The sequence below is a fragment of the Manacus candei genome, unplaced genomic scaffold (genome assembly GCF_025592945.1).
Source record: "Manacus candei isolate 608988 ecotype Guabito, Panama unplaced genomic scaffold, ASM2559294v1 h1tg000043l, whole genome shotgun sequence".
NCBI lineage: Eukaryota > Metazoa > Chordata > Aves > Passeriformes > Pipridae > Manacus > Manacus candei.
The window spans coordinates 7,753,627-7,780,177 of NW_026138091.1; the positions used below are offsets into that span (position 1 = coordinate 7,753,627).

Sequence of the window (26,551 nt, forward strand, 5' to 3'; positions counted from 1 at the left end):
ATTTTCACCAGCTTCTTAACATGCTATGTATACACTATCATAATATATCATTACATTTACAGCTACAGAAAATGTGCAACCATTTAACCTTATTTTTAAAAGTAAAATGTAACAAAAACATGATAATGTTATTGCACAGAGTACATTTTGTACACGCACAAGGTTCATTACATCTTCAGTTCCTGCAGTGTAAGAATGCAAACTAAATGATCTGGTTTCAATTTTCATTAATTTCTTTCTAGAAGTTACTAATGTTTCCTTAGGTTTTTTTTTAATGTTCTAAAAGGTTTTCTCTTAAATTACTTAAAAAACAGATATGAGTAAAATATCTTGCAGACTATGTTGATTATAATACAAACAGCCTCCTAAAACAATCCATTCACATTCAGTTTGAGGCCTGTATTTGCCACCCTGAAATATTTTTTTATATAAAGACTGATCTTACCTCTGAAACAACTTCATGGGACATGAGCCTCTGTATGGCTGCTAGACACAACTGAGTGATCTTTGGTTCCTTTGTCCCACAACCCATGAGAAAAGGCTGAACTACTTCTGAGCTGTTCTCTTTCAATGCTTTCAAAAAGAGATTTAAAAGCAGTCAATGTTTAATACTTTGAAGAATACAACGTAAAATTTGTTAACCACACCTATTAATAAAAAGCAATCTCCGGTCTTGGAAATTTGGGATTTACATTTGCACCACAGGGAAAAGCCAAGTGAACACAGACACTGGGCTGACACAGTTCACTTTCACAATTACCCTGGCTGAGGTTCAAATCCCAAGCAACTTCTCTCTTACACACTCAAGTGACTTCCTCTTTCCAAATTCAAAACATCCACTTAAAGAGTCCCTTTGGTTAGCAAGGTGTAAGGTTCTGCCAACCCCAGAGCTTTCTCAAGCCTTGCAGCAGGGTCCAGTCCTAGGCTGGTAGGTTGGTAGCATTCTCCTTCTGCTCTGCTTCACCTCAGCACCTAATGCAAAAGCAACAGGGTGGCACAGAGCGACATACCAAAGCACAAAGGAGAAGTTTGAACTGCCATTGACAAAACAGGAGGAGAAAGAGACTGGACTCTTTGTATCCTGCCTACATTCACCTGGCTGCGAATTTGTCAAATAGTGTTTTAGTGACAAAGGGTAGCTTCTTAAAATGAAGTTTTGCCAGGAGAAAGCATCAGTTTCATGAACTTTTCTCCCTCCACACCTTTTTTTTGTTAAGGAGAAAAAGCTTCATAATGAATACAACATTCCACACTGAAATTTTAAAAAGTTTTTCCCCATAAAAGTAATTTGATAAATCTGATATAAACTTCATAAAATTAAAAAATATTAAAACATGAAAAATATTAAAAATATGAAAGGAAAGCATGACTGACTGATGAGTGGTTTTCCATTTACAGATGTGGTTGTTGATTCATGCAAACTTTTAAGATTTTTTCCGCTCTTCACCATTTCAAACACTAAAAATTTCCACACAGTTGAAAGTTCAATGTGTATTCGTACACTGAATGCCATACACTGTTTCAGTCTATGTGTAATAGAAGAAATGTGTTCATGAAAAGTTCCACACATTTTTCCGAGCACAAAACTTACCACAAACAAACAGAAAATACATTCTCACATAAAAATGCAAACATGATCTATACTATTAAGTATGATATTAAGTATCACTGCAACCAATTTGGAAAAAAAAGAAACATCAAGGTAAAAGCTACAAAAATATACTTTAGTGATAATTTTCAGCTGAAACATGAAATAACATGATTCAGCAGTTTCTATGAAAAGAGTTGGCTAGTATAAATTATAGATGCCAACTATCTATAAGATAGTTCTTACAGGGTGATACCAACATATATACAGTCCAGTTTCATCAGCCTCTTCAGAGCCAGTAAGGCTCTGTGTCAAGTTGACAGCGGCTGACCTTGCACCAAATGTCTAATCAAAAACAATGACAATGTCAGTGTAAATGTGAATGAACAAATAGGTTCACTGTCTTTTTAACAATCTGCTTTGATTTCAACAGGTTTTGTAACTTAACTATGAAACAAGTAAACCTGTTTTTAAAATACACAATATAAACCTTATCTTCCAATACCATTCTTTTATAATGCTCCATGATATTCAAATTAAAAAAAAAAAAACACAAACAACAACACAGAAGTTTTTTCCCAAGACATGTAATTTAGGCATCTAATTAATTGTCAGTGTCTACATGTGAGCTAGATGTCTAAGTTCCTTTTATAGTCTATGAACACCTACAATACAAAGCTAACAGAGCCTAGGTAGCTCACTAACATAGGCACAAATGCTACTTCACTCATACAAATTTCAGAACTCCCACTAAATTCTAACCATCAAGCAAAAAAATGCAAGCAAAATTTTTCAAAAGATACCACAAAACACTTATTCTTAACATGAGACTCAAAATATAGTTCTGAAGAGCAAAAATTGCATGAGCTAATAAATAACAAGCCAAAGAAAAATTTAAGCCTTTTACAGTATTTTTTCTAATCTATTAAAAACAATAATCTCACAACAGAATCTATACTATTATTTTTACTTTATGAAGATAAAAAAAATAATGTTTTGTAGATCTGGTTTGGTGTCAATCTGATTTGGTGCCAACCAGGCACATGCTGTAGTTCTTGTGGCTGTCCTGTGCAGGGACAAGAGTTGGACTTTGATGATCTTGGTGGGTCCCTTCCAACTCAGAATATTCTGTGATCATGTGATTCTGTGACTGTATTAGCTTCAGTCTTAAAATACACAAAAATGTTATTGTAGCCAGGTCTGCCTTCGTTTGGCTACCAATTTATGGTAGAATATTTTCAAAAAGAAATCTATCTTACTGAACCATAATAAAAAAGAAGTTTTGGGAAAGTAAAATTCTTTCATTCCCTCAGTAACATTATAATTCTGATTTTCTAGAAAAACTTCTAAAACTGAAGTTTTTGCACTTCTGAAAGCCATGTGGAAATAATTTCTCACATTTATCTCCTGTGAATTAAAGCACAAGATTTCTCCTCCTTTAGAATTACTCAAATCCTCATAAATAAATTATAAAGCATGCACAGATTGCCAAGAATGAACACTTTGAAACTGCTCAACTTTTTCAAGAGACAGAAAGAAGTTAGTTTAAGGACATTGGAGTTCTGGCAGGTTAAACACATCTCACCAGAAATAATAATGTTTTCTAAGATTCTAATAACAATTTTAAGACTGCATCTATTTTCCTAAAAATAATAATCCTACACAATGCAATGCTTCAAGAAGGTATTGGATCAGCTTATTCAAAACAATCTGCTAAAGTTGAAATGACAGTTTACGTAGACCAAAATATTAAAAAAATATTATCCTAATCAAAATATTTATTTGTATTAGTAGAAATTCTAGTAGATGTTCCTAAATCATCTAGCAGTCAAAAAGTATCCACCTCACTAGACTTCACAGTTACAGTAGCATTTTGCAGCTTTATTATTACTAAGTATACATAGTACTACATAGTATTACAAAGTATACATACTATCTTCCTTCAAAAAGTTTTAAAGAGCAGATAGGAGACAATATCTTGGCATTAACTTATCTACAAGATTAGGTTACAACTGATACTTCAAAAAATACAAGAGTCCATTAAGAATTAAGACTGTGTAATAACATTATGTCTAAACTGTGGAATGTTAGGACAACATGCAGGCAAAGTACACTTTCTCAGTATGAAACTGCAGAACAGAGGGGAACAGTTATTATCCTATTAGCAAAGATTAACTAATCAAAATAACTTTTAGGACCTGCAGGTTTTCCTAACCTCATAAAAACAAATCCGTGCAGTTTTTTTGATTAACAAAAAAAAAAAACCAAACACAAAAACTGAGTACATTCTTGTTTAAACTTTCCAAAGGAAAAGTATTTTAAAAATTTGACCAACTACCAGGAAGTGTTCCCTCAAAAAGATAAGAGTAAAGACTGCCTACCTATGCATAAATTCAATGATCTTTCATGTCTCTCCATTTTGAAATGAAGATTAAAAACCAGAAAATTTTGCAGGATTACAAACCAGCTTTCTAAAATACCAGCTTCTTTACACATTAATATGCCAAAGAATGTTGACTGTGAAGCTTCCCAAATGGCTAACTAGAGCTTTCCCTTGTTCATTTGTGTATTTTGATATAGCTGACATTACCTGGCATAGTTTTCCCACTTATGTCAGCATTCATGACAGCAGAAAAAACAAAGAAAATAAACAAATAAAAAAGAGGCATTAAAGTGAAACACTGAGGAGTGGGACTGTTGCTTCAAATAATTCTAGAAAATGCCTCCTTAACAATATTTAATTTACATACATCAAAACAAGATATGATTTTAGACCTGTATCATTGGACCTTCCAAATAATCTAGCATTTCAAGGATTTTGACTACAGCTGGGGTAAAGCACTCAAGTATTAATGCAGGGACATTCAAATCTGGCCGAAGACTTTACCAGCAATTGCCAAGAAGTCATCTATTTACGTACTATTTCATAAAGCTTAAGACAGAGTTTGTGTTTTAAGCACTTACAAAGCTGCAACTCACAAGATATCTCCTGTCCCTCAAGGCATTGGTACATCTTAAATTGAATGACCTTGTCTCAGTCTAAGATGGATTTTTGCCTGCCAGTTACAAGTCCCCAAAGGCTGGACTCTCATATTAAATACACAGATGAGGATCACACTGCAGAACTCCACACAGAGCACTCAACAACAGTTGTGGTGAACAAAGACAGTGACTAAAACACTGAGAATGTGGGGTCTAAATATTTCATGTTATTTTTCTAAGTGGATGATTAATTTTGTAGAGCATCAACTGAAAATGGAGCCCTTCCTCAGCAACAGTATAGCATGAACATGAAACAGAAGTAGTATTAAAAAACTTTTATGCTAGGATTTTTTGCTAGGAGCTCAAAACTAAAGCATCACTGATATAGCACATACTAAAAAGACATGTAGTATTACCAGACATATCCGAGACATCTTTTTAACATTTTGATCTGTAACTCTGCTTTATTTTTCCCCATTGTACTGCAAATAATTACCTGCCAAAATATCAGTGTTGCGTGCAGCTATTGTTTTCACTTTTATTATTCCTGATTCAGCAGCCTGGAAGAGAAGAAAATAAGTAGTTTAGATGCATTATATGTCATACATCAATATCTGCAAAGAAATAAGAATACTGCAGAGAAATAAAAAGGTATTGTCTCAGAGCAAAAAATGTTTTTGTAGTGCTTTCAGTAAGCAGAGCTAATGTAGAAGTGAAATCTTTGTAGCTGCTGGAATTCCTTTCCAGAATTCCACGGGAAGGGTTATATTCAGAATTTTTATAAATCATGATTCTCCTTGTGTTACTTTCCAGTCCTATGAATGCAAAGGAAAATCACTGGTAAGCATAAACACTGTTAAATAGTCTCTGTGCCGTTTCAAACTATGAGTATAAAAATGAAACCCATTTTTCCACGGATTTTGTCTCCCAAATGCACTATACAAATTATCCCAGGATAGTAGCATGAGGCTGGCTTTCTAACAATACTCTCTGTTCTCCCCAGCATGCCATACAATCCACACCAGCAGTTCCTCCCCCTTTCCCATAAGTACGACCTGACAGACCCACAGTGTTCCCCCTCCCTCACGCACATCTCCAGTGGGACGGGACCCACACGTGCAGGGTGGGGAGCACAGGCACAGCCTGGCTGGATGACAACCAGGTGCTGCAGGGCTGCAGGCCCACCGAGGACATCACACACTGCTGCCAGGGAACGGCAGTGCTCTCTTCAATTATCTGCAAACACTTCCCCACATAAGTCACTGAAGTCATGTTCTCTAATGAAATCAGGCCAAACTAAAAATATAACATTGAGGCTTTGCATTTCAAAACTATGATTTCTGACAAGTTTTGTGTACAAAACACAAAAATGCATTATACATGGTGCCATTTTTTTAATTCTGTTAACACACTACAAGTCCCTGGAAACAATTAAATAAATGAAAATAAATGCAATAGGTTTTCCCAAACGATAGGATGCAAATTGCTGGAAAATACTGTTCTGCCAAATTTGAAAGAACACTTCCCCTTTTATTTCAACTTCGTATTCCTGCGCACTTTCCACACTAAATATTTCTATTTTTCCTCTGATTTAAAGATGTGCGCTGTCACTACATAAAACAGATTAGAGAAGCAGACAAGCTGTGGTAGTAGAAATATGAAAGTGACAGTTCTACCAAGTATTAATATTCTCTCTCCATCAAAACACTTTTCCAACAAGATCTCCCAGAAAGTCAGGTTAAGGTGACTGCATAAATTTGTAGTCAAATATTTTAATTGAGTTGATATACATATTTCTCAAAATAGCTAAATGAGAAATGTGGAGCTGAAATTTTCAACTTTTTTTTTTTTTAATTTCCCAAAACAACATAGAAAGACTAAACACTGCCTTAATATCATTTAAGAGAGAAAGAAATTCTGGAGAGTTATTTAAGTTTTCCTGAACACAGTGCTTCTACTTCAAAACCAAAGACAATATTATCCAAAGTGTTTGGTTAACATACAACATGCTCAAATGAGCACAAAACAAGATACACATATATATTTTGCATAATTAAAATGAGGAGATGAGGAGTGTCAAACATAGCTCTCATCTATTTTAATTACATTAACTTAATGTGTTGAAGTTCTTGAGTTTTAAGTCAATCTCTATTCCGGTTCATTTATAAATTGTCAGCTAACTGGCAGGGGTTTGTCACAACATCTTAATCATTCCTATTAATTAAGATGAAGGATTTGTCACAGTCCAACTTCAACTCAAACATCATGGCTAGGCTTTGCATACAAAGATTTGGGAAGTGTGTGCCTTTCCAGTCCAACTGGGGGGAGTGGGAGGGGGTCCAGTGGGCCATGGGGACCCCGGGTGGGTAGGAGGGTGGACAGGGCAGTCCTGCCTGGAGGGTCGCGGGTGGGCAATGCGAGAGAAGTCCTGTAGTAAAATATGTCCAACTTCAACTACCTTCAAACTAAAACTCATCACATCTACTGGCAATTGATTTCTTTCTTGCCAGGAGTGACAAGCTGAATCATTCTAATTCAAAGAACGATTAAGCCTGCTCATATGAGTGGCAACCACGAATACCATGCACTTGGCACAAAAAAGGAAAAAATTATTTCCAATATGTCTTTCAGTTGTTTCCATGCTTGCTTTATATAAGAGAGTATATTTTTTTTAAAAAAATAAGGTCAAACAAAACAGCAGTCATTAGACTTTTTACTACCTCTCTGAATTAAATAATTTTTCTCCATGAGATACAGGAAGTTCTATGATTATCTGCATTATGCTATGGTTTCTATTCAGAATCCCAAATAAAAATGTTTACAGTTAAAAGCTAATTACACGGCACACATCCTACAAAAGAAAAATAACATACATACGCCACTGTATATGTAAAGAGACAACACATTAACACAAAAAAATTACCTCAGTTGATCACAATTAACCAACAGAAAAAATGAGACCATACACACAGTCATCTGTCTATTCTGTATACATGAATGTAAAAGTGTGTTTGGATTGCATTAATTTAACTGGCAAATTAAAACATATATAAGAGATTTTAAGCTTACAAATTTACATCAAATACTATAGCACTCTGCAGGACACTGCCCCATTAGAAAAAGATCTTATAAAACATGAGAACCAGCATCATATTGGGTATTTATGGGTACAATTATGATAATATGATAAATATGATATTTACATTCACATTAATATAAGGTACCATGTTTTTAAAGCAGTCACCACTTTTAGATGTAATATTATCAGTTTCCCTTAGCACTGCAATTAATAGTGGTCTGATGAGCAAGGCAGTTGTCCTTTATCTTTAAAAGAGGCAAATACATGTAATTCCTGTAATAAAACAAAGCTTGAGTGTACCTAAAACCTTCAGTCAACTAGATTTCCTATTCTGCTGCTTTAATAACTGTGAAATGAACGTATATAAAATGCCTCAAACACACACTTCCCTTTATTGACTTTTGGTTCATGTTTCTGCTGAAGCAGCTTAAGCGTCCAGTTTGGGGAGGGAAACATTGATGAAGAACAGAAATTGACTCTCTGCGAAAGCACATATTCAAGTCCTTATCTTCTGGTACTTAGATTTGGTTTTAATCAAACAGCCAATAATCTCACAGCAAAATTCAACAGGACCCTCTGGGCTCAAACACTTGCCTCATCATCTTTCTCCTTCCTTGGAATTTACCAAATATTTGCTGATTATACCAGGAGCAGAGTGATAAGTGCATTTGAAAGGCACCAATTCTTCAAATCTGTCTTCTGGAGACACTGTGGGAGTTCTCAAACCCAACTGCAGTGGGCAGTCTGCATTATCAAAAGGTATCACTGTAGCTAACTCCATGATCATAATGATGTTACCTGGCAGCCCAAGAATGAGACTTGTCCTGGCAGCATGAGGAATAATGGCACAGCGTATGCTTGAACATTTAACTCTCCCAGGGCAAGACATCTTGCAATGCATATGTACAGGCAAGCAAGGTACCAGAGGGATCACATGGGATGCGATCTGGCAGTACATCAGTTGCTCCACAGTAATTCCTATGGATTTGCCCTTATCCTGGGGTGAATATGAAAGAGCTACCCTTCCTTCACTGAAAAATCATAACATAGTTAACAAGTTTTTCTAAAGGAACAATGACACAAAATTTGAATCTAAAGTGAAAAAAGTCAGCACTTTTTTTATTTTGTTAACCAAAAAAAATATTACCATGAAGATATTTAATGCAACAACCATGTGCTAATTTCTACTAAGAACTGATCTAATGTTAAAGATATTTTTGCATGAACTTCTAAATTTGACAGCACTGTTACTGAAAGTTAATAAAATCAAGAATTTCCACTGCTAGTGCTTTTGAATGATCATTTGTGTTTTGGTTGTACATTAGAGCAAATTGAAGAAGATCTCCAGAGACACTAAAATTGCTGTAAGGTTTGCAGTTCTTACTACACAAGCTATTGATTTCTCTATTCTAAAAAGAAAAGCATTCAGGAACGATGGTTTGCTTTGGTACTTACATTAAACTGTTTGCCAATCTTTTACTAAGACTAGATGAGAGTAATATATATTATCTATGGTCATTTCATAACTATTACATGAAATAAAAAGAGAATTTTTTTCTATCCATCATTATCTGCCTTTCCAACTAGAACACTAACCCTATATCCAATAGTTTAGATCTAACTGTACTTTAGATCATCTGGTCTAAAGTACAGTTTCACTTCATTGTTATTCTGGCTTGCTTTGCAAAAGCACATTCTGGACCATTACTGTACTGCTAAACTATTATTTGGAAATGGACACACTCACAAAAAGCTTCTCACTAAACCAGTCTCATGAAAGCACTCAAGTATACCACATTTGTTTGAAAAATTACTGTAGTTGCCTTCTGTATTTTTATCTTCCTCCCCACGAGTACGATCCCTGCTCTGACTCTCCTTTCTTCTATATGCTCATTCTACCTGTGATTTAAACTGGTGAACTGCCAGTTTTGATCTGACATTGCCGTGCATTCACAGAGGTTTATTATAGTGAATGATTTATTATCATTATATTAGAAAAATTATCATATAGAAAAAAATGAAAGCATTAACTGATTCTATTACACACTTTCTTCTCCAATTGAAGATTTACAATACTGCAATTTGTGGTTTTTATTTTTTAAAAACACACAACCTTGTTAACTTCCAGCTTTAGTACAACTGTATTAGTTGCTCTCATATTTAGAGTGCTCTTTCACTTGACAGAAGTGACCACTCCTCTGGCCCACTGATCTTCCAAAATTGTCAGTCTGGAGTACCAGCAGCCAATTCAGAATCCTGAAGGTTAACCACCAATAATGCCAGGAAAGGTGCCAGTGTTATCTAAAGGGCTTCAGAGCTGTTGCCTCTGGAGCTACCTCACTTGACGTGAACATAAAGATAATTAAATACAAATATTTTATATTACAAGTTTTCATTGCATAATCAAAATGCTACACCTCAGCTGGAAAAACCATCACATATAAATTAACAGAAGAAATCAGAATGCATAACAAATTAACATAATTAAAATAACATAAAACAACTCATTACTGAACAGCACTAATGTAGACAGAAAGACGAAAAAGCTAACCATGACTTGATAGAGAAGAAACACAGCCACTTAGCAACAAATTCTTAAGTTATACTTCTCTCTAGTTATACTTCTCTCTTCCACAGACAGACAGAATAAGGATGTACCCCATATTTTGTATTATATTCTATATAAATTATACATATATTTTTAATATAATATTAATATATACAATATATTTTAGATATATGTAGTAGATATATATGTATGGATATCCTGAGACAGACCATGTCTACAGTTATCAGATTTCTGAGTGATCCACTCAAGCACCACACAACTGATTTTCAATCAATGAAATAGAACACTTGCACTTGAATTTTAATGACATACTTTTGACACAACAATCATCATTCTACACTAAAAATAAAACAACAGCCTGTTTCAGAGCTTTAGGAGATGTATACTTGAAGTTCAAACTAATTTTGCCTTCAGCTTGTTGATCACAACAGATGGGACCAGGGAACTTTTGAGGCTTTGCCACAAGTACTACATTTAGAGTCACCCAGTCAGAGACAGCAAGACCCATTTGCTGGGCACTTGGTAAAGAGAAACAGTTGACAGTCTGGGCACCAGTTGAGAACTGGAGTCACCAAGAATTCCCAACTTCTGCTACAGTTTCCTGTATGATCTTCAAGAAGCCATGGGAGGTAGATGGGGATTAAATCAGGTATTAAGATGCACAAATTTAAATATTTAGACTCCCATTACAATGGAGATTGTCTCTACTGAATGCTCCTTAATTCTTAAAGCCTCTCCTTAAGCTAATTCAGCTGACCTGCTAGTAGGGGCTCAATTCAGAGGTCTAAGCTTAGGCCTCTGTATCCAAGACAACTACACGCAGACACCAGAAGACCCATGCTCTCCTAGGCCAGATGCTGGAAGCCAAGGAAGAAACATTATTGCACTTCAAGTGGCAATGTAAAACACCTAATGTCTAGGTGATAGAGGGAATCAATTCCCTGGCTACATGATGCCCTGAATAGTTATTTGGATCTACTGACAGTACTTCCATAACAAACCAAGCCTGCACAATCAATGAAGGGAGCTTAGACATGTGACATTAGTCACCTTAATCCTGCACTGAAATGTGTTCCTTGGAAAGTGTACAGACAGACTGAGGTAGTGGAACTTTTAATCATTTTCTTTATTCATTAAATTGCAAGGCATTACATAACGGAGAAATTTGGTCTGTGTGCATGATGTGAATCCCTTCTGAACATATGACATTTCTTCTCAAACACTAAAACGATCACATGAAGCTTAGAATGCATTTGAATAGATGATGGTCCCCTAGAAATGTAAGAGATCACTTTTAAAAACATAATTTTGAAAAAATACTATGGTATGCAGATCAATATTGAATAAAAAACACTGTAAAATTAATGGATTCCAAACACGAAGTCGGCAGACACAGCAAGTGGTAAAGATCAGGAATTGTAATAGGAACTGAAGGAAATATTAGCAATCAGCCATTTCAGGTTACCAGCTCAGCTTTAGGCTGGCAACTCAAGAATGCTACAGAGTAATCTCCAGTCACATGCACAAAACACATGCTTGAGTGTAAGCTGTATAAGTATGACAATATGCATTTTACAGAGCATAGTTTCTCTATTTCAAAAGAACCTTTAAAACATAAGTTAAGTGAATACCCATTAAAAGCAAATAAAAAACTCTACAGTATTTCATCCTTCTGAACTAATGTTGTGAAGACCTGAAAAGAAACCAACCTGGAAAGTTCAGAGTAGGTTAAGTTCCCTGTAGGCTATAGTGTCAGAATTATTTAATCCATTTTATTAAAAAAATTAAGCAGAAAACCCAAAAACTTGGTTACTCCTACAGAAAATGGTCTATGTACAAAGGCTTGTTCTTTGTTAGGTTCATTTGGCTCATCCTTTTACCACTAGAGGGCATGAACACAGCACTCAGAAACCATTCAACGACAGCAGTACATCAAGTGACTCAGACGTCCAAATCACAAAGCATTTCAGCATGTCATTTTCTTTCTTAGCCTTCTCCAATTTGTGCACTGCACTAAGTTCAACAGAATTTCTGAAATATTATTACTGTTACAGAACACACATATAATATTCACACATTTTTAACCGTTCCTTCCAGTTGCATTATGAAACCTAACAACCACTTTGACATTATAAGCAAAATTAACTGATGAGTCTCTTTTTAATGTATGTTTAACTTTTGCAATACATCCTCATGTTTAGTTTCATACAGCTACTCAATGACATCAAAGATTCCCTAAAAAGGACAAGCTTCACAACTATTTGTCATTAACTCTAAAATGTGTTCAGGATTGGCATATCATTCCTAAACAAGAATGATTTAACACAGGGGATTACACTGTTATGTACATGACTCAATACAAATAAGACAGGACTCCAAAGGAAGAAATGTATGAATAATGCCTGTCTTCAGACAACACAACACAAAACAACACACAGACTCTCAGAAAGGGTAAATCCTATCTCTTGCCTTAGCTAGTCCACACCACTTCTACTGTAATTATGTAATTTAAAGTCTGCTTTGTCCAGAAGTCGTTCAAACCCAAACTTTTTAACTTTTACCTTAAGAACTAAGGCTACTTGCCTGCAAGTAGAGTTCTCATAAAAGAAGAAAAAATAAGATTGCAACATTGGATTCTATTATTTTTCCTAGATACAGCAAATCACTATACAGTTTCAAAAATATGTCTGTATGCCAAGGGCACACACAACTCAATAAATAGCTAAACAAAAGCAATGCTGCTGTTTCAAACAAAGATCTGGTAAAAAACCAGCACAGTGAGGCTATTAAAAGCTTTCTTCCAGGAATATCAAGGGAGCATTTCAACTGACTGAAGTATTCAAACTTAATTCTGTGCTGCTTTTCCACGTGGAAGCAAGTAGAATACTACTTCTTTTCCAACCCTACTATTCCAAATCACCACAGCAACAAACATCCTAAAATATACAGGCACCTGCAATCAATGACACAACTGCCAAGCAGAGGGCATGCCCTGTCCCAGGCCAAGATGATCCTGCCAAGGGAGGATGCGGTCCTTGCCTGCTCCAATCCCACCTGCCCTTTCCCTTCTCCTCTCCTACCAGCACAAGTTCACCTGTAACTGTGTAAGAGTTAATTTTTTTGTGTATTTTTTTAAACTCATTTTGCTTTTACTGCTATTTAAAAGTCAAGAAAAAACCTGAGTCAACATAAAGACTACAAGCCTACTAGAAAGCTGAGACAGCTTGACTGGATCTGTGTAAACAACAGTTACATACAATTGGAATTCACGCTGCAAGGAACTTTCGGGAGGAACTTATTTCCCTTTTAACTCTATTATTTCTATTAATTATAAATATTTTCCCCTAGTATTTCTAAGGTTTTTTTATGCAGTCAAATTATCTGGTTTTTTATGCAGTCAGATGTAGCTTACCGAACAATATTCCCATTCTGTAATAAGAAAAAGCAGGCAACCTATTTAGCACACTAAACTATTTTCAATTTTGTGATAAGACAAAATTCTTACACCAGTTCACTAAAGAGAGCACCACCAGCTTCCCACAAGCACAGCACAGGAGATCAAAACTCCAAACACTAGCAGGTTAAAATACTTTATAAAGCTCTTTTCAGGCTGCATGCAATTTGGGGCAGCGTTAGCAGCACTACAACACTTTATAGTACAAAGCAAATCTGAGAACCCACTGTATTAAAAACAACAAAATAATGACCAAGTAGTATTGTTTTCTAGGAGAAATGCCAGATTACTTAAAATAACATGAACACAACTGATGCCTGTACCAAAGACTGTTTCATGCTCTGTAATTTCAAGCTCCAAAAGATACTGTTTAATTTACATTTGCCCTGAGAGCTTCTATCCCATCCACAGTCTCTATTTTTCTAACTGGGCAACAAAAATACATTGTGAAAATACAAACACATTTTTCAGCAATGTGGTTATTTGTATGTCTGCCGGTGTAAGCAGGCTTGGCATATCACAGACACAACCATCAAATTACCTCTTGGTCATAGTGTATAGCTTTCATGCCTACTATACTTCTGTAGTTGGTGCTGATCTGAGGAAGTATCAAAAAGAAAAACCACCTAGTAACAAACAGATGTGTCTGAAGTGCAACAGTAACTGGTATTCCCCATACCCTTAAGAAAAATAAGTCTGTTGCACTAGTTAATCCCTAAACATCGTCAGCAACAAGCCTACAGATTTTTTCTGCAGCTCCCATTCTTAGAGCGTTAAGTGGTATAACCAAGGAAAATCCTACTCAGGTATTATTTGTCACACAGAGCAAAAACGAGGTATGGATGCTTTGGAGCCAACAATACATCCTGTTATTTCTTAGTTAAAAGCTCTAAGGGGAAGGAAGTTTGCCACATATTTTTCTGTCAGAAGTTTAACACTGAAACTCAGCAATTTCAACGTTTCTTAACAGATTATCAAAGTCAGAAAAGTCAGACTCCACTGTTGTAAGTAACTGGACTTAGAACTATTTGATACCTACATAAATGTAACCCACTTAGTACAGACTCAGAAGTAATAGAAAAATATGAGATGAAATTGCTTAAAACAGTGAAGAGTTCAAGCTCCTAACTGAGAATGAGATCTAGATTTCACAGTTGGCTGTCCCCTTCTCTGCTGCATCCAAGCCCCACTCTCACCCTCCCCCGCCAAAAAAAGTCCCATAAAGTTCTTTAGCTGTGTCATCTACATGTCTGTTCAAAGAATCGTTCAATGTTGTTCTGGTTTCCCTGTACCTAATAGATATTGCTTACATATACATTAGAAAGATGTTTTAAAAACTAAATTAGTTTGAAACTTGGTTTGAAAACTAAAACTCTTTTAATAACATGAAATCTAATTTTTTGATCATACAACTATCTAAAATCCTACAGTATTAATTAAAAAAGGACTTGCTAAAGTTAATTATCTGAGCAACAAGCAGAATTGAGAACTACATTATTACTTTTATGAGTAGAAAACCTATCAGTTTGTAGAATTTTGACACTATTAATATAAAAACAAAACAAAAAAGAACCAGAACAGACAAATCATTTTAGAAGTGGCTGATGATTACAAATAACTGTGAGCAAAGTTTTCAACTATGTCACATACTGGAAAGATTATTAGAAGCAGTTTACCTTCTTAAAGCACCTATCAAATCTAACAACTATGATACATCTAATAACTATTAATTTTGGACTATGAGTTTTTCAATAGCTTTATCACAGTATGTTGAATTTATTAAGTGACATGAAAGCACAGACATCAGCTGCAAGATAAACTCATAAATTACAACACGTGGTAGCAATGAGGAGTCTAGTTACACTGCAAGTAGAAAAGTAAGACTGTAAGTAGTAGGAATTTGTTTTAAAAAGCCTATGTTTAAACATAGTTTAAAAAATGGTGCTGTTCCAAATCAATAAGAAGAATTCCTCTGATCACTCTAGCCAAATCTAATCATGATCAGATCAAATGCAAGCAATTAAAATATCTGTTTAGCAGTTTAGATTTGACAAAAAAGAACACCCATTTCCTTTAAAACTAGAACAAAAAAATGGCTTCCAGAAGTGAGGAAGTAAGATCATTTCCTATCATACATCCTACTGTAGGAACTCACAACTTAGCAGAAAGTCCCACCTCTTTTGTTAACACCGTCCAGCACTATTCCATAAACCTATCCAAATTCCAGACAACTGTGAAAAAACTTTGTTTTTAATGAAGAAAGCTAAGCAAATTGCCATCAAGATATAAAACGGAATAACACAAAGTCAAACTTACACAAGAATATGATAAATGTGCTGAACAAGTATCAAGAACTGCACATGCAGTAGTTACTAAATGGTCACCATGGCAAATGTAACGAAGCATTACTAAAAATACTAGCTTAAGGGTGACACTGCCCATCTCCTTTGCAGATCTTAAAAGAAAGTAAATATTAACCCAGTGGGGAAACTTGTTCACTAAACAACTTAAGAGTCACACAGTAATACACAGAAGAAAGTGGAAGCGACACCCCCATGTCCCTCCAAAACACACAGGCAGATTTCTGTTCACCTGACCACAACTTTTTCTTATTTACATGTGACTACACACAGTTCCTCAGTACTGATCACAACTTTCTCCTGTTTTTCTGTGACCACACAGAATTTCTCAAACAGACCAGCGTTCCTCTGCAATCTACAGTCATACATAATATGCTCTATTACAGTGTGTCACTTCATGCCTTTCAAAACAAGAACAGTCATTAGCTTCAAGTCATCTGTTAAAGGGTATAATACTACATACAACACTAAATATGCTATTACTGAATTGGAACTCAAGTCACATTCCATATGCAATTTCTTTCTTCTGAGCTTCTGGGTCTGCAGTTTAATCTGAGTTAATGTATTAGTATTTTTACTCCCACTACTGCATAGAAAACTACCATTAGGGAAAATGTTAAACTGACCGTATAAATATAATAGAGAAACATACGGTTAAAATGTATACTGCAGTTAGCGAAAAAAAATCTGACTGCACTTCAATTAAAGTAATCCGGCTCATCGAGACTACTGAGGTCCCTGGCTGCACAGCATAAACGGAGGTTTGAAAAATAAAACATACAACCTTACTCATGAGTTTATTAATGGGATTTTGTAGAAGGAAAAAAAAAAAAAGTAATCCAAACTTCTGTATCTCCCAAGCTTCCTCTGTAGTATCAGCTGGAACTGATACAACCCACAGTGCTGGAACCCAAACGACAACCCCAAAAGGACGGGGCACGCAGCGACCACCAGCGACCCGCACAGTTCTCACGGGCAGACACGGATGTGCAATGGTGAGGAATAAGGCGCGCCGACCCGGGAGCAACAGCAGCGTGTGCGCTCGTCGGAGGGGCACGGCACAGACCCGAGGGGAGACCTGTGCGGCCCCGGACCCCCCGGGAGCCGCAGCGCCGGGGCTGAGCACAGTCCTCCTCGGCCTGTCGGGCTCCCGTTTGCTCGGTGTCCGCCCGCCCGGGCGCCCAAGCCCCGGTACCGAGCCCGCCTCGGGCGAGTTTCGCTCGCTCGGTGGTGCCGAGACAGCCAAGCCGAACTTAGTCTTTACCCCGGAGATCGCCAGGGGTGCAGCGGTGCCGCCCCCGCTTCGCCCTTGTCAACAGACGGTCTGTCCGCCAGCCCCGCTCCCCGCGGGGCACGGCCCGGCCCACGGCCCGCGCCGCGGCAGCGCACTGACAACAACACCACGGAGAGCGCGACGGGCGCAGCCGAGTCCGGGCGCAGCCGAGTCCGGGCACAGCCGGCGGCTGCGGCGGTCGGAGCTTCCCGGGAGCAGCACCGTTCCGGGGAGCGGGATACGGGCACGGCGGCAGCTCCGCTCGGGCCGGGCCCCGCGGCCAGGGAGGCCCCTCCGGAGAGGCGCCCGCCGCCCGGCTCAGCCCAGCCCGGTCCGGCTCGGCTCGGCCCGGTTCAGAGCCACTCACCTCCTTGACGGGGGGGAATTTTTTCCGACACTCCAGGCTCAGGCCCCGCAGGTCTCCCTGCATGTTTTCCAGCAGCTTCTTCACGGCTTCGGGGCTGCTGGTCCCGGCCATGGTGCCGCCGGGCCGGCCCCGGGCCGGGCGCTGTTCCGAGAGGGCCAGGGGCAGCAGCGCCCGTCGCTGCGCGGCCCCGGCCGACACGTCTGCGCCCCGCACCGGAACCCTCCGGCCCGGCCCCGGCCGCGTCCCCTCCCCGCGCCGTGGCCCCCCCGCTCCCACAATCCCGGGCGCCGGCAGCTTCCGCACACACGGCCGGGGGCGGGGAGAGCGGCGGCTGCGGGCAGGGAGGGTGGAGGGAGGAGGTGGTGCTCGGGCCTGGGCTGCCGGGCCCGGGGCGGGGAGCACGGCCCGTTTCCGCAGCGTCACTGGGCCCATGGAGGGGCAGCAGCGGCGCTGGGACCGGGCCGAGGCGGAGCTGCCGGTGTGGGGAGCTCCGTGGCGATGGGACAAATCGCGTCCATGGCCGAGGGTCACTGGGGAAGGGGTGGCAGAGCTGCTTGCGCCTCAGCAGCAGCCAACCCCGCCAAGCGGCTGGAGGGGTCGGTCCCCTTTGCCCAAGTCCGGCTCTCAAGGGAAGTCAGCGCTGAATTTGATTTAAAAAAAAAAAAAAAAAAAAACTAAAAAGCGAGACAGACTGTTATGTTTTCCTTTTGAAGTTTCTTGGTTTCTTTCCGGTGCGAGCACTAGAACACATTGCCCAGAGAGGTTGTGGAGTCTCCCTCATTGGAGATACTCAAGAATCATCTGAACACAATCCTGTGCCATGTGCTCCAGGATGACCCTGCCTGAGCAGGGAGGTTGGACCAGATGACCCACTGTGGTCCATTCCAACCTGACGCGTTCTGTGATTCTTCAGCGGGAGTGAAGCTTTGTGACCTTTGCAACTCGTGTGTGTATGCAGCTCTCTGTGTTTTCCTCTGGGCAAAGCCAGAGTGAATCCTTCATTGAGAACTTTTTAGATAAACACAGGGCAAGTACAAGGGGATGTGGAACAGTTGGGTCCCAGCTACTTTCTGTGTCACCAGCAGTGTCTCTCTGAAATCTAAAAGCATTACAAACAGCAATTTTTAACTCATTTCTAAAGCAAGCTCTTGAATAATGAGCATGAGCTCTTCAATATCTGTTGCTTGTAGTAGTGAAGGGAGCTTAGGCCTGATGGCTGCCTGGGAGCTTCCTTCTGGGGGACAGCATTCGTCACTGTAACAGTTAATATTTCACAAAGGTTCTAGTCTCTACAATAATAATTTTCCCACATTTTGTTTGCTGTAAATCATGTACTGTGTTGGTTGCCTACCTGTAATGCACCATGGTTCTGTTCCCTGTTCATAAACACAGGGAGGTGGAAAACATCCTTGAGTTTTGACATGCTGTGGTTTTCAAACTTGGGAATCTTGAAAAATAAAAGAAGAATCCAAAGAAGAATAAATTTTTACTGTGGTACTATTTTAAAATTTTCTATTTTTAAATAGCAGCTTTTCTTCAGACTTTCCTGAAATTCCTCATTCTTATTCAGTGAATGTTCTAAGATTTTTTTTTTTTGTCTTGTATTGAAAAAGTGAGAAGAACTTTTCATAAATTCAAGCATCCCTACTTCTATGTTGGGTTCATTTGCTGTGAGATCTATTGCAAATCATGTCAGGTTCCCACTGGCACAGCACTGAACACTCTACCTGTACTCATAAATCTTTAGGGATGCTTTGTGAGGTAAAAAGTGCAGGATTGTTTTCTAAGTAATTTATTATTTTAAAATTTTTATTTTTACATTTTCATTTTACTGGCTGTTAGCTTGACAGAACTGGATAAATGGGTGTGAGTTTTTAAAACTGCATGTAATACTGGTACAATTGAATAAGTTGGTCAAACTTTGCCTTCAGACAGGGAATTAGGATTTCATCCCTCTGTTCAATAAAAGCAAACCTATGACTGAACAAGACTTGTCTTCAGTAGAACTATTTATGTGCTTAACCAATAAGCATTTTACTAATGATTTTCCTGTCTTAGTGTATCTGTTCTGGTCTTCAGTCCTTGTGGCAATTCACAGACCAGTCCAAATAACCTTAATAAGAAACACGGATGATTAGCTAGGAGAATGAGTTAATTAATTATTGAGTATGCCCATGTATTTCTTAGCTGTTACCTTAAGAGACCACAGAAAACAGGACTTCAAGCCTTCAACTTAGTGTATAAGATAAGATAAGGAGGGTAGGTCCTTTAATTTCTGATCTTAAGCCCCAGGAATACACAATGCCCCCCTCATGTCCATGGGCTTTCACAATTTAAGATATTATTCCATCCAATCCCAGATTTGTCTGCCTCCCAGCACCTCCCCCTGGCACACCCCTCTGGAAATTGAGGCAGGGGGCTTTGGGACCCCCTCTTCAACATCCTCCTCTTCATCACAGCACATTTAGTCCTTGGAGTTCCTCCAAAGTTCTGGGCTTGAAGGTCACTATGCCTGAGTGGTATCTTGTCGTTCAAGCCAGGGTGCAGATGTTCTTAGAAAGAATAAAGGCCTACCTTGAGGGAAGTCTAAAAAAGCTAATGGAATTTTGAGGGAGTGATATGGAATGGGGTAACAGTGTTGGATAAATGTGTAAACTACTGTGCTAAGGGTAAGGGATATAATACAGCTACTTCTAAACTCTACAAAAAGCTAAAAATCAAAAAATCCATGTGCATCATAGGTAAGCTTTAACGATTTACTTCCTTTTTGATGTTTGGATTTTTCCACCTATTTATAGTGAGCCATGGGCACATTAGTACTCTCTGAATCTACTTGTCTGCCTATTTGCATACTTTTTATCATTTACGTCGATCATACCTATCTTTTCAACTACCAGCTTTGACTCTCAGTCTGCTCAACATTGCCAGCCAAATACTGCAAGATTGCTCCTGAGTTTGGAAATGAATCTTACACATGGTTACAGAATTGAAAACTCTTTCAGATCTGCTGTGTACAAGAATTGGGAACTATACACGTGCCTGGATCTCAGGTGAGTCTCCTGAACAACACAGTCCTCTTTCTCACTGTTTTGATGTAAGCCTTTTGTAAATGCAGATTTAATAGTTAAGCTAAATCAGTGCAGCTAAACTGTTTAAACTGGTCAGGATCCTTTTAAGTGACACTGTTTTGATTGTGAATGTGACTTCTGCAGTTGCATTTCATTGCAATAGATTCTGTTGCATGCACTCCTAAGGCTGAGCAGAAGTTCTTGCCAGTCTTTTGATACACTTTAAATATCTCAGTTTCAATTCAAGTCACTTTTGAATCAGAAGGTGGAACAATGTATGTGGATGTGTCTGAGGGCACATTTTTGACTAGCAAGTTAAGAGTACTAGTTAGTTGTTAAGCTGACTTAATTGGGAATTCTACACATGCCTGAGTCTCAGATGCATCTCTTAGCTGTTAAGCTAATTTCATATTGCACTGCAATCATTGCATTGTGGTTTGCTTTGTTATTAAATTTTATGTTATTTTGTGAGGGGCAGTGGGTGATTGAAATAATATCCTGTAGCTTTGTGGCCCTAATTAGCAACAAAAATGCTCATGAGACCTATTGTGATTCATTAAATTACCTCATATTCATTCCAAATGATGTGCATCAGTCCTTTTAATTGGATTAAACATGGGATAGCACTTGGCTGTATTAATTTCAGATGTTTAGTCCTAGTTATAGTCCATTCTGGTAGATGTATGGAGATGCAGGTTTTGTATGTGAGTCATCATGTTACACAGAGGCAAAACCATCAGATTTCATTCACTGTGGCAATGAATTGGTTTCATCCTGATGGGAAGAGTTGTGGCTTTTCTTCTGAGTTCACTTTAGTAACACTCCTGTATACTTTTGTAATTGATATGAATCTGTAAATAGTGACAGTACTAAACAAACTTCACAATATGAGAAACCAGTTGTGTGGGAAAGTAAAGGTGTTGCAGACATCTCTGGTGATTTTCTTTGTAATGCAGAGTTGAGTCACTATAGAGAAAATTGAACATGGATACTGATATCAAAAGGCAAAGTTAAATTTCAAATTAAAAGACAGTGAGAGACAGGTTAATATGAAATACTTCCTATAATCTTTTATAAAAACTATGCGTTGTATTGGTCTGTGTAAGCACAAAGAAACCCTTTACTATGTGAACATTTCAGTAGGTCCTTCTAAAATTACAGACCCAAGAAGTGGGACATGAGAGTATTTCTGTTGTGACAAAAATGGGTTAAAAGCACAAGTAATAAACTTTCCTCTAGTACCTATTCTCTTTTTTTTTATGGAATAGAAGTGAAAGCCTTGTTCCTTTAGGATGTGGCTGTGCAAGAAATTTAGATCAACCAGCAGACTGAAAAATACTTTGTTTTCCAGTATAAGCTCCTCATGAATTTAGCTTCTGTTCCTTTCTGCTTAGGTGTGAGCATACATTTACGTGTTAGTACCCATTTTATTTGTATATTTACAGTTAATACCCATTTTATTTCACTTGGTCAGCTAAAAAGCAATCCCAGCTGCTATCTATCAGTAATTATGGTACATTTTCTTTAAGGTCACCGACAAAAATATTAAGCAGCATTGGTCTGGGAACCATGGTGGGGTTGGATCAAGGGTTGGATTTGATGATCTCAAAGGTCTTTTCCAACCCAGCTGATTCTGTGATTCTGTGAAAATGGCAGACCTATAACATCTATTAGATACTCAACAGCGATTCCATATTGAGTCGCAGTACAATCACTTCAGGGCCCACACACAAATCTCTCAACCATAGGCTCAGATGCTTCCATGACTTGTGTAACCAGGCAGTAAAGCTGTTTTTCCAATTTTTTCTGCTTGAATCCTGTCCAAACAGATTCTCAGAGCAGTGGGGTTCTTTTGTGTTGCTCTTTCAAGTACTGGTAATTGAATCAGATGAACCTGGTAATATCTTTTGTGAGAAAGAACTGCCGTCCACTGCTTGAATTAATTTATTGCTGTCTTACAGCTAGCAGTGTAACAACAGACCAACAGGGACACGATAATCACAAAATTTTATCAGCAGCTCCCAAGCCCTTCATACTTTCCAGCTCACACAGGAGGTATGTGGCTGGCCTGGGAAACAAACCTTACTCTGTGCTCTAAAATGAATTCGTCTTTCATTCCCTTACACAAATAACAGAATTAATGTCTGTTCAGGCAGGACCTGTGATTTTTTTCCTGCAGGGTGTGTAATGCAGCCCATTCATGATAATTTTTTTTCTGCAAAGTGTAGAAAATAGAGGAACAGTGATGGAGATGTTACTTGACAGTTATTTACATAGAAAAACCCCATGCTGACCATCTCTGCCACCTTAACAATTAGCACAGCATGAGGTCACAATCAGCTTCAGAGATGTTGCACTTCTGATCATAATTTACTGCAATCTTTACGTCTGTTTTTAGGAATTTCGGTTTAGAGATAAAGACATAGATGTGCTAAAACAAAATAATTGTGATTCTAGGCACTGTTCTTTGATCCAGAGCTCTTCCAGTGGACAGTAGATTCAGCTGCGCTCTAGGGATAAGTTTTTTCCTGAGTATCTCATGCTGACTGCAGGATGTCTAACTTAAAAATGCCCATCAAGAATGTCAGAAATGTGCATTGTGCTGCAATCTGTTTATTTTGCTGCTCTCTAATCTATTTGGCAAAACCCTCACTATATCTTAATAATTTCCCTTTTATCTCTTCTTCAGCTTGTATGAAAATTATGGAGGTACTTCCAGACACCTAGTAACCTACAGACAATCTACTAATCACAAAGCAACACCAGAGAGGAGCCCTGAGGCTGCTGAAGAGTTTCTTCAGGAGAAGAAGAAACTACAGGAGAGTTTCCATCAGCTGAATGGATGTTAGTTCCTTTGTGTTCGGGGTGGCCTTTATGTAGCAGGCACTGCAGTCATATCTATGAAACACAAAATAATTGTAGAAATAGCTACACTCACTATACCCACGTAAGTAGCACCGAGGCCAGCACACTATGTTGGTGTGCTCACACTGCCACAGCTACACTGCTGGCATGACCAACGTAATTTGTAGGTAACTCAGCCCAGCCTAGAAAAGACTCAATATGACCAAGTACTTCTGAGGTCCTCCAGCACAACTGCCTGCAAAGATAACTGAAGTGTGACTCCTTCATTCTTTTACAGGCAGTTCTATAAACCATGAGGATTACAAATTTCCTATGGAAGAGATCCAGATGAAGAACTTTGGTGTAGAGGCCTTGATTTACCTGATGTGTTGTACTCATCTTTGTTGCTTTATGAAGATTATAGACCTCTTATTTCGTTTAGAGAAATTTGCCCTTGATATAAATATTTGTAGAGCTGCATGTGTGGCTGTGTTTATAACCAGCAGTGTGAAATAAATTAGGTTACTCAGGTTGCATCAAAACAGATAAGCAGAATGAACTTCTCAGGGAATTTGGAAGACAGCTGTAGTGGTAATCCAATCACAAAGAGCCAAATGCTTTCCTTTGTAGTAAAATGGCTACCCAGATCACCTCCACATGTGAATATGCATTCCCAATAAAGCAGGGCTGTACTACTGTATGTACCTACGTCCTGGGTAATGTGCTAGCAGGAACGTCCATAACTAAGGATGCATAGACGTTGCAATTTCATAGTTGGTACTGGTATTTTGGCAGCATTTCTACAAGTTGTATTGAGTATTTCACAAATAGCAGCCGCTTTCTGGAACCTGCTCCCAGGGCACAATGGATGAGCTTGTTTGTCTCCTCACACCAGTGCATGGATGGACTCTTGGCTGACTGCTGGCTGAAGCATAGGAAATTCCAGGTCAGAACACTCACTGTTCCACCTGAGAGCCAAGCCCTGGAGCTACTGAACAGGTCATTAAGTAGGATGTAAAACTTGTTCAGCCAGTCTGAAACCTTATTTCCCTTTGACAGTATGGTCATCATTAGATTCCTATGGCTGTTTATTTCTAGGGGCCTTACTTCCCTGCTCCAATCCTAACTAACTAAACCACACCATCTGACAAATGATTGAACTATAAAATTAGGAGTTAACATGTACTACACATTGAGAGATTCTTTACCAAATGGGGTGCTCCTGACCAGTTCAGCCACGGTTTGTTACGGGGGACACAAATATCTGGTGGGCTTGAATGTCTTATTTTGTTGGAGGCAAGATTGCAGAAAGCCGGACTTATAGTAGAATTTCAAAGAAATGGACATTTCCTTGTCCTATGAGGAGTGGCTGAGGGAGCTGGGGTTTTTAGCCTGGAGAAGAGAAGGCTCAGGGGAGACTTCATCACTCTGCAACTACCTGAAAGGAGGTTGTAGCCAGGTGGGTGTTGGCCTCTTTTCCCAGGCACCTAGCAAGAGAACATAGTCTTCAGCTGTGCCAGGGGAGGTTTAGGTGGATATTAGGAAGAATTTCTTCACAGAAAGGGTGATTATACATTAGAATCTAATGCCTAGGGAGGTGGTGGAGTCACTGTCCCTAGAGGTGTTTAAGGAAAAACTGGACGTGGCACTTAGTGCCATGATCTGCTTGACATGGTGGTTTTTGACCAGAGGTCTTTTCCAACCTGATTGATTCCATAATTCATTTTTTCCCCCCTTCAGGACATTTGGAGCCTTCTTTTGTAAACCAGTTCCTCAAAATTATTAACTTGGCTCCTGATCTCAAGACATTATCAAACACTTGGACACAAGAGACTGCAGTTTTCTAGATAATGACTAGGTGAGGACTTGTGTCAAAAAAGAATATGGCTCTTCTATTACTATCTTATTTCAAAATGTAATGTGCTAGAATTCACCTCTAGTTTGTTTCTATTCTACTGGTTTTCTATATCTTTCACTAGAACTGAAATCTATTGCTAGAAACCAAATTACTTTTTTTTTCCCCTGTCTCTACAACACAAACTACAACTATTAAAGATTTTAATTCTCAGTTGCCTGTTAGTGACTTTTGCAGTATTTGCTTTTTTTAATCACAGGACTCTGCTCTTTTTTAAATCCTGTAACACCTCCTTATTAGTATCTTACAGCTGCTTTCTCATTACATTCATATTTTCTGTTCATTCAGTATAGGCTTTTCCATATTCTGTCCTTGTCTTAGCTGTGATTAATTGTTTTTACATACATTCACAGTTCTGCATTATTTCTTTCTCCCTGAAGGGGACAAAACCAGGCTCACCAGTGATGAGCAATGGGATGGTGTGCCAGAACTTGAAGAAACAGCACCCACGGGATCCCTGAGTCTGCCTCAAGAGATGTTGGCTACAACGTACCACTCCTGAAATGTTTCTACACCAATGCACGCAGCATGAGAAACAAGAGGATCTCAAAGCTTTGGCCCAGTCCCAGAGATTTCACATCATTGGCATAAGTGAAACCTGGTGGGATGAGACCTATGACTGGAGTGCCCTGTTGGATGGTTACAGGCTCTTCAGGAGAGATAGGTAGGGCAGAAGAGGCAGAGGAGTGGCACTGTATGTAACAGAAAGGTTAGAATGTATGGAGCTCACAGTTGGCAATGGCACCGTTGAGATGCCCTGGGTAAGAATAAAGGGGCAAACAAATAATGTGGATGTCATTGTGGGAGTCTGCTATAGACCTCCTGGACAGGACAATGATGCCAGTGAATTATTCTTTGAGGAACTAAGGGACACTTCCAAGTCAACTGCCCTTGTCCTTATGGGAGACTTCAACTTGACAGAAATTAACTGGCAGCATCATACAGCTGGTACAACCCAGCCAGAAGATTCCTAAAAAATCTGTATGACAACTTTATGGAACAGGCCCTAAGGGAGTCAACTTGGAAGGATGTCCTCCTTGATCAGCTGCTTG

General features: G+C 38.8%; 1 protein-coding gene and 1 long non-coding RNA gene across 10 annotated transcripts in view; one reads left to right on the forward strand and one right to left on the reverse strand.

Moving 5' to 3' along the window:
• Positions 1–17,943, reverse strand: part of MON2 (MON2 homolog, regulator of endosome-to-Golgi trafficking) — a 73,150-nt gene extending 55,207 nt beyond the window's left edge. For 4 of the 7 annotated variants that reach the window (XR_007905925.1, XR_007905924.1, XM_051795734.1 and 1 more), the window contains exons 1-3: positions 17,673–17,941; positions 5,067–5,130; positions 446–573 (exon numbers count right to left, since the gene is read on the reverse strand). Coding sequence is in view for 3 of the 7 variants with exons in the window: in XM_051795734.1 (XP_051651694.1) it covers positions 446–573; positions 5,067–5,130; positions 17,673–17,783 (303 nt within the window). In the remaining 4 variants the exon portion in view is untranslated. Of the gene's footprint in view, positions 1–445; positions 574–5,066; positions 5,131–17,672 lie in introns of all 7 variants that reach the window. The other 3 variants (XR_007905927.1, XM_051795735.1, XR_007905926.1) reach the window with 2 other exon arrangements.
• A 175-nt stretch (positions 17,944–18,118) lies between these two features.
• LOC127474700 (uncharacterized) lies at positions 18,119–26,023 on the forward strand. Of its 3 annotated transcripts, XR_007905955.1 has the most exons (5): positions 18,119–19,433; positions 20,570–20,722; positions 22,702–22,795; positions 23,430–25,442; positions 25,880–26,023. It is a non-coding gene; the product is annotated as an uncharacterized LOC127474700 (long non-coding RNA). The 3 variants fall into 3 exon arrangements; XR_007905954.1 differs by lacking the exon at positions 22,702–22,795; XR_007905956.1 differs by lacking the exon at positions 22,702–22,795 and having other exon boundaries at positions 18,119–19,166.
• Positions 26,024–26,551: the final 528 nt, after the last annotated feature.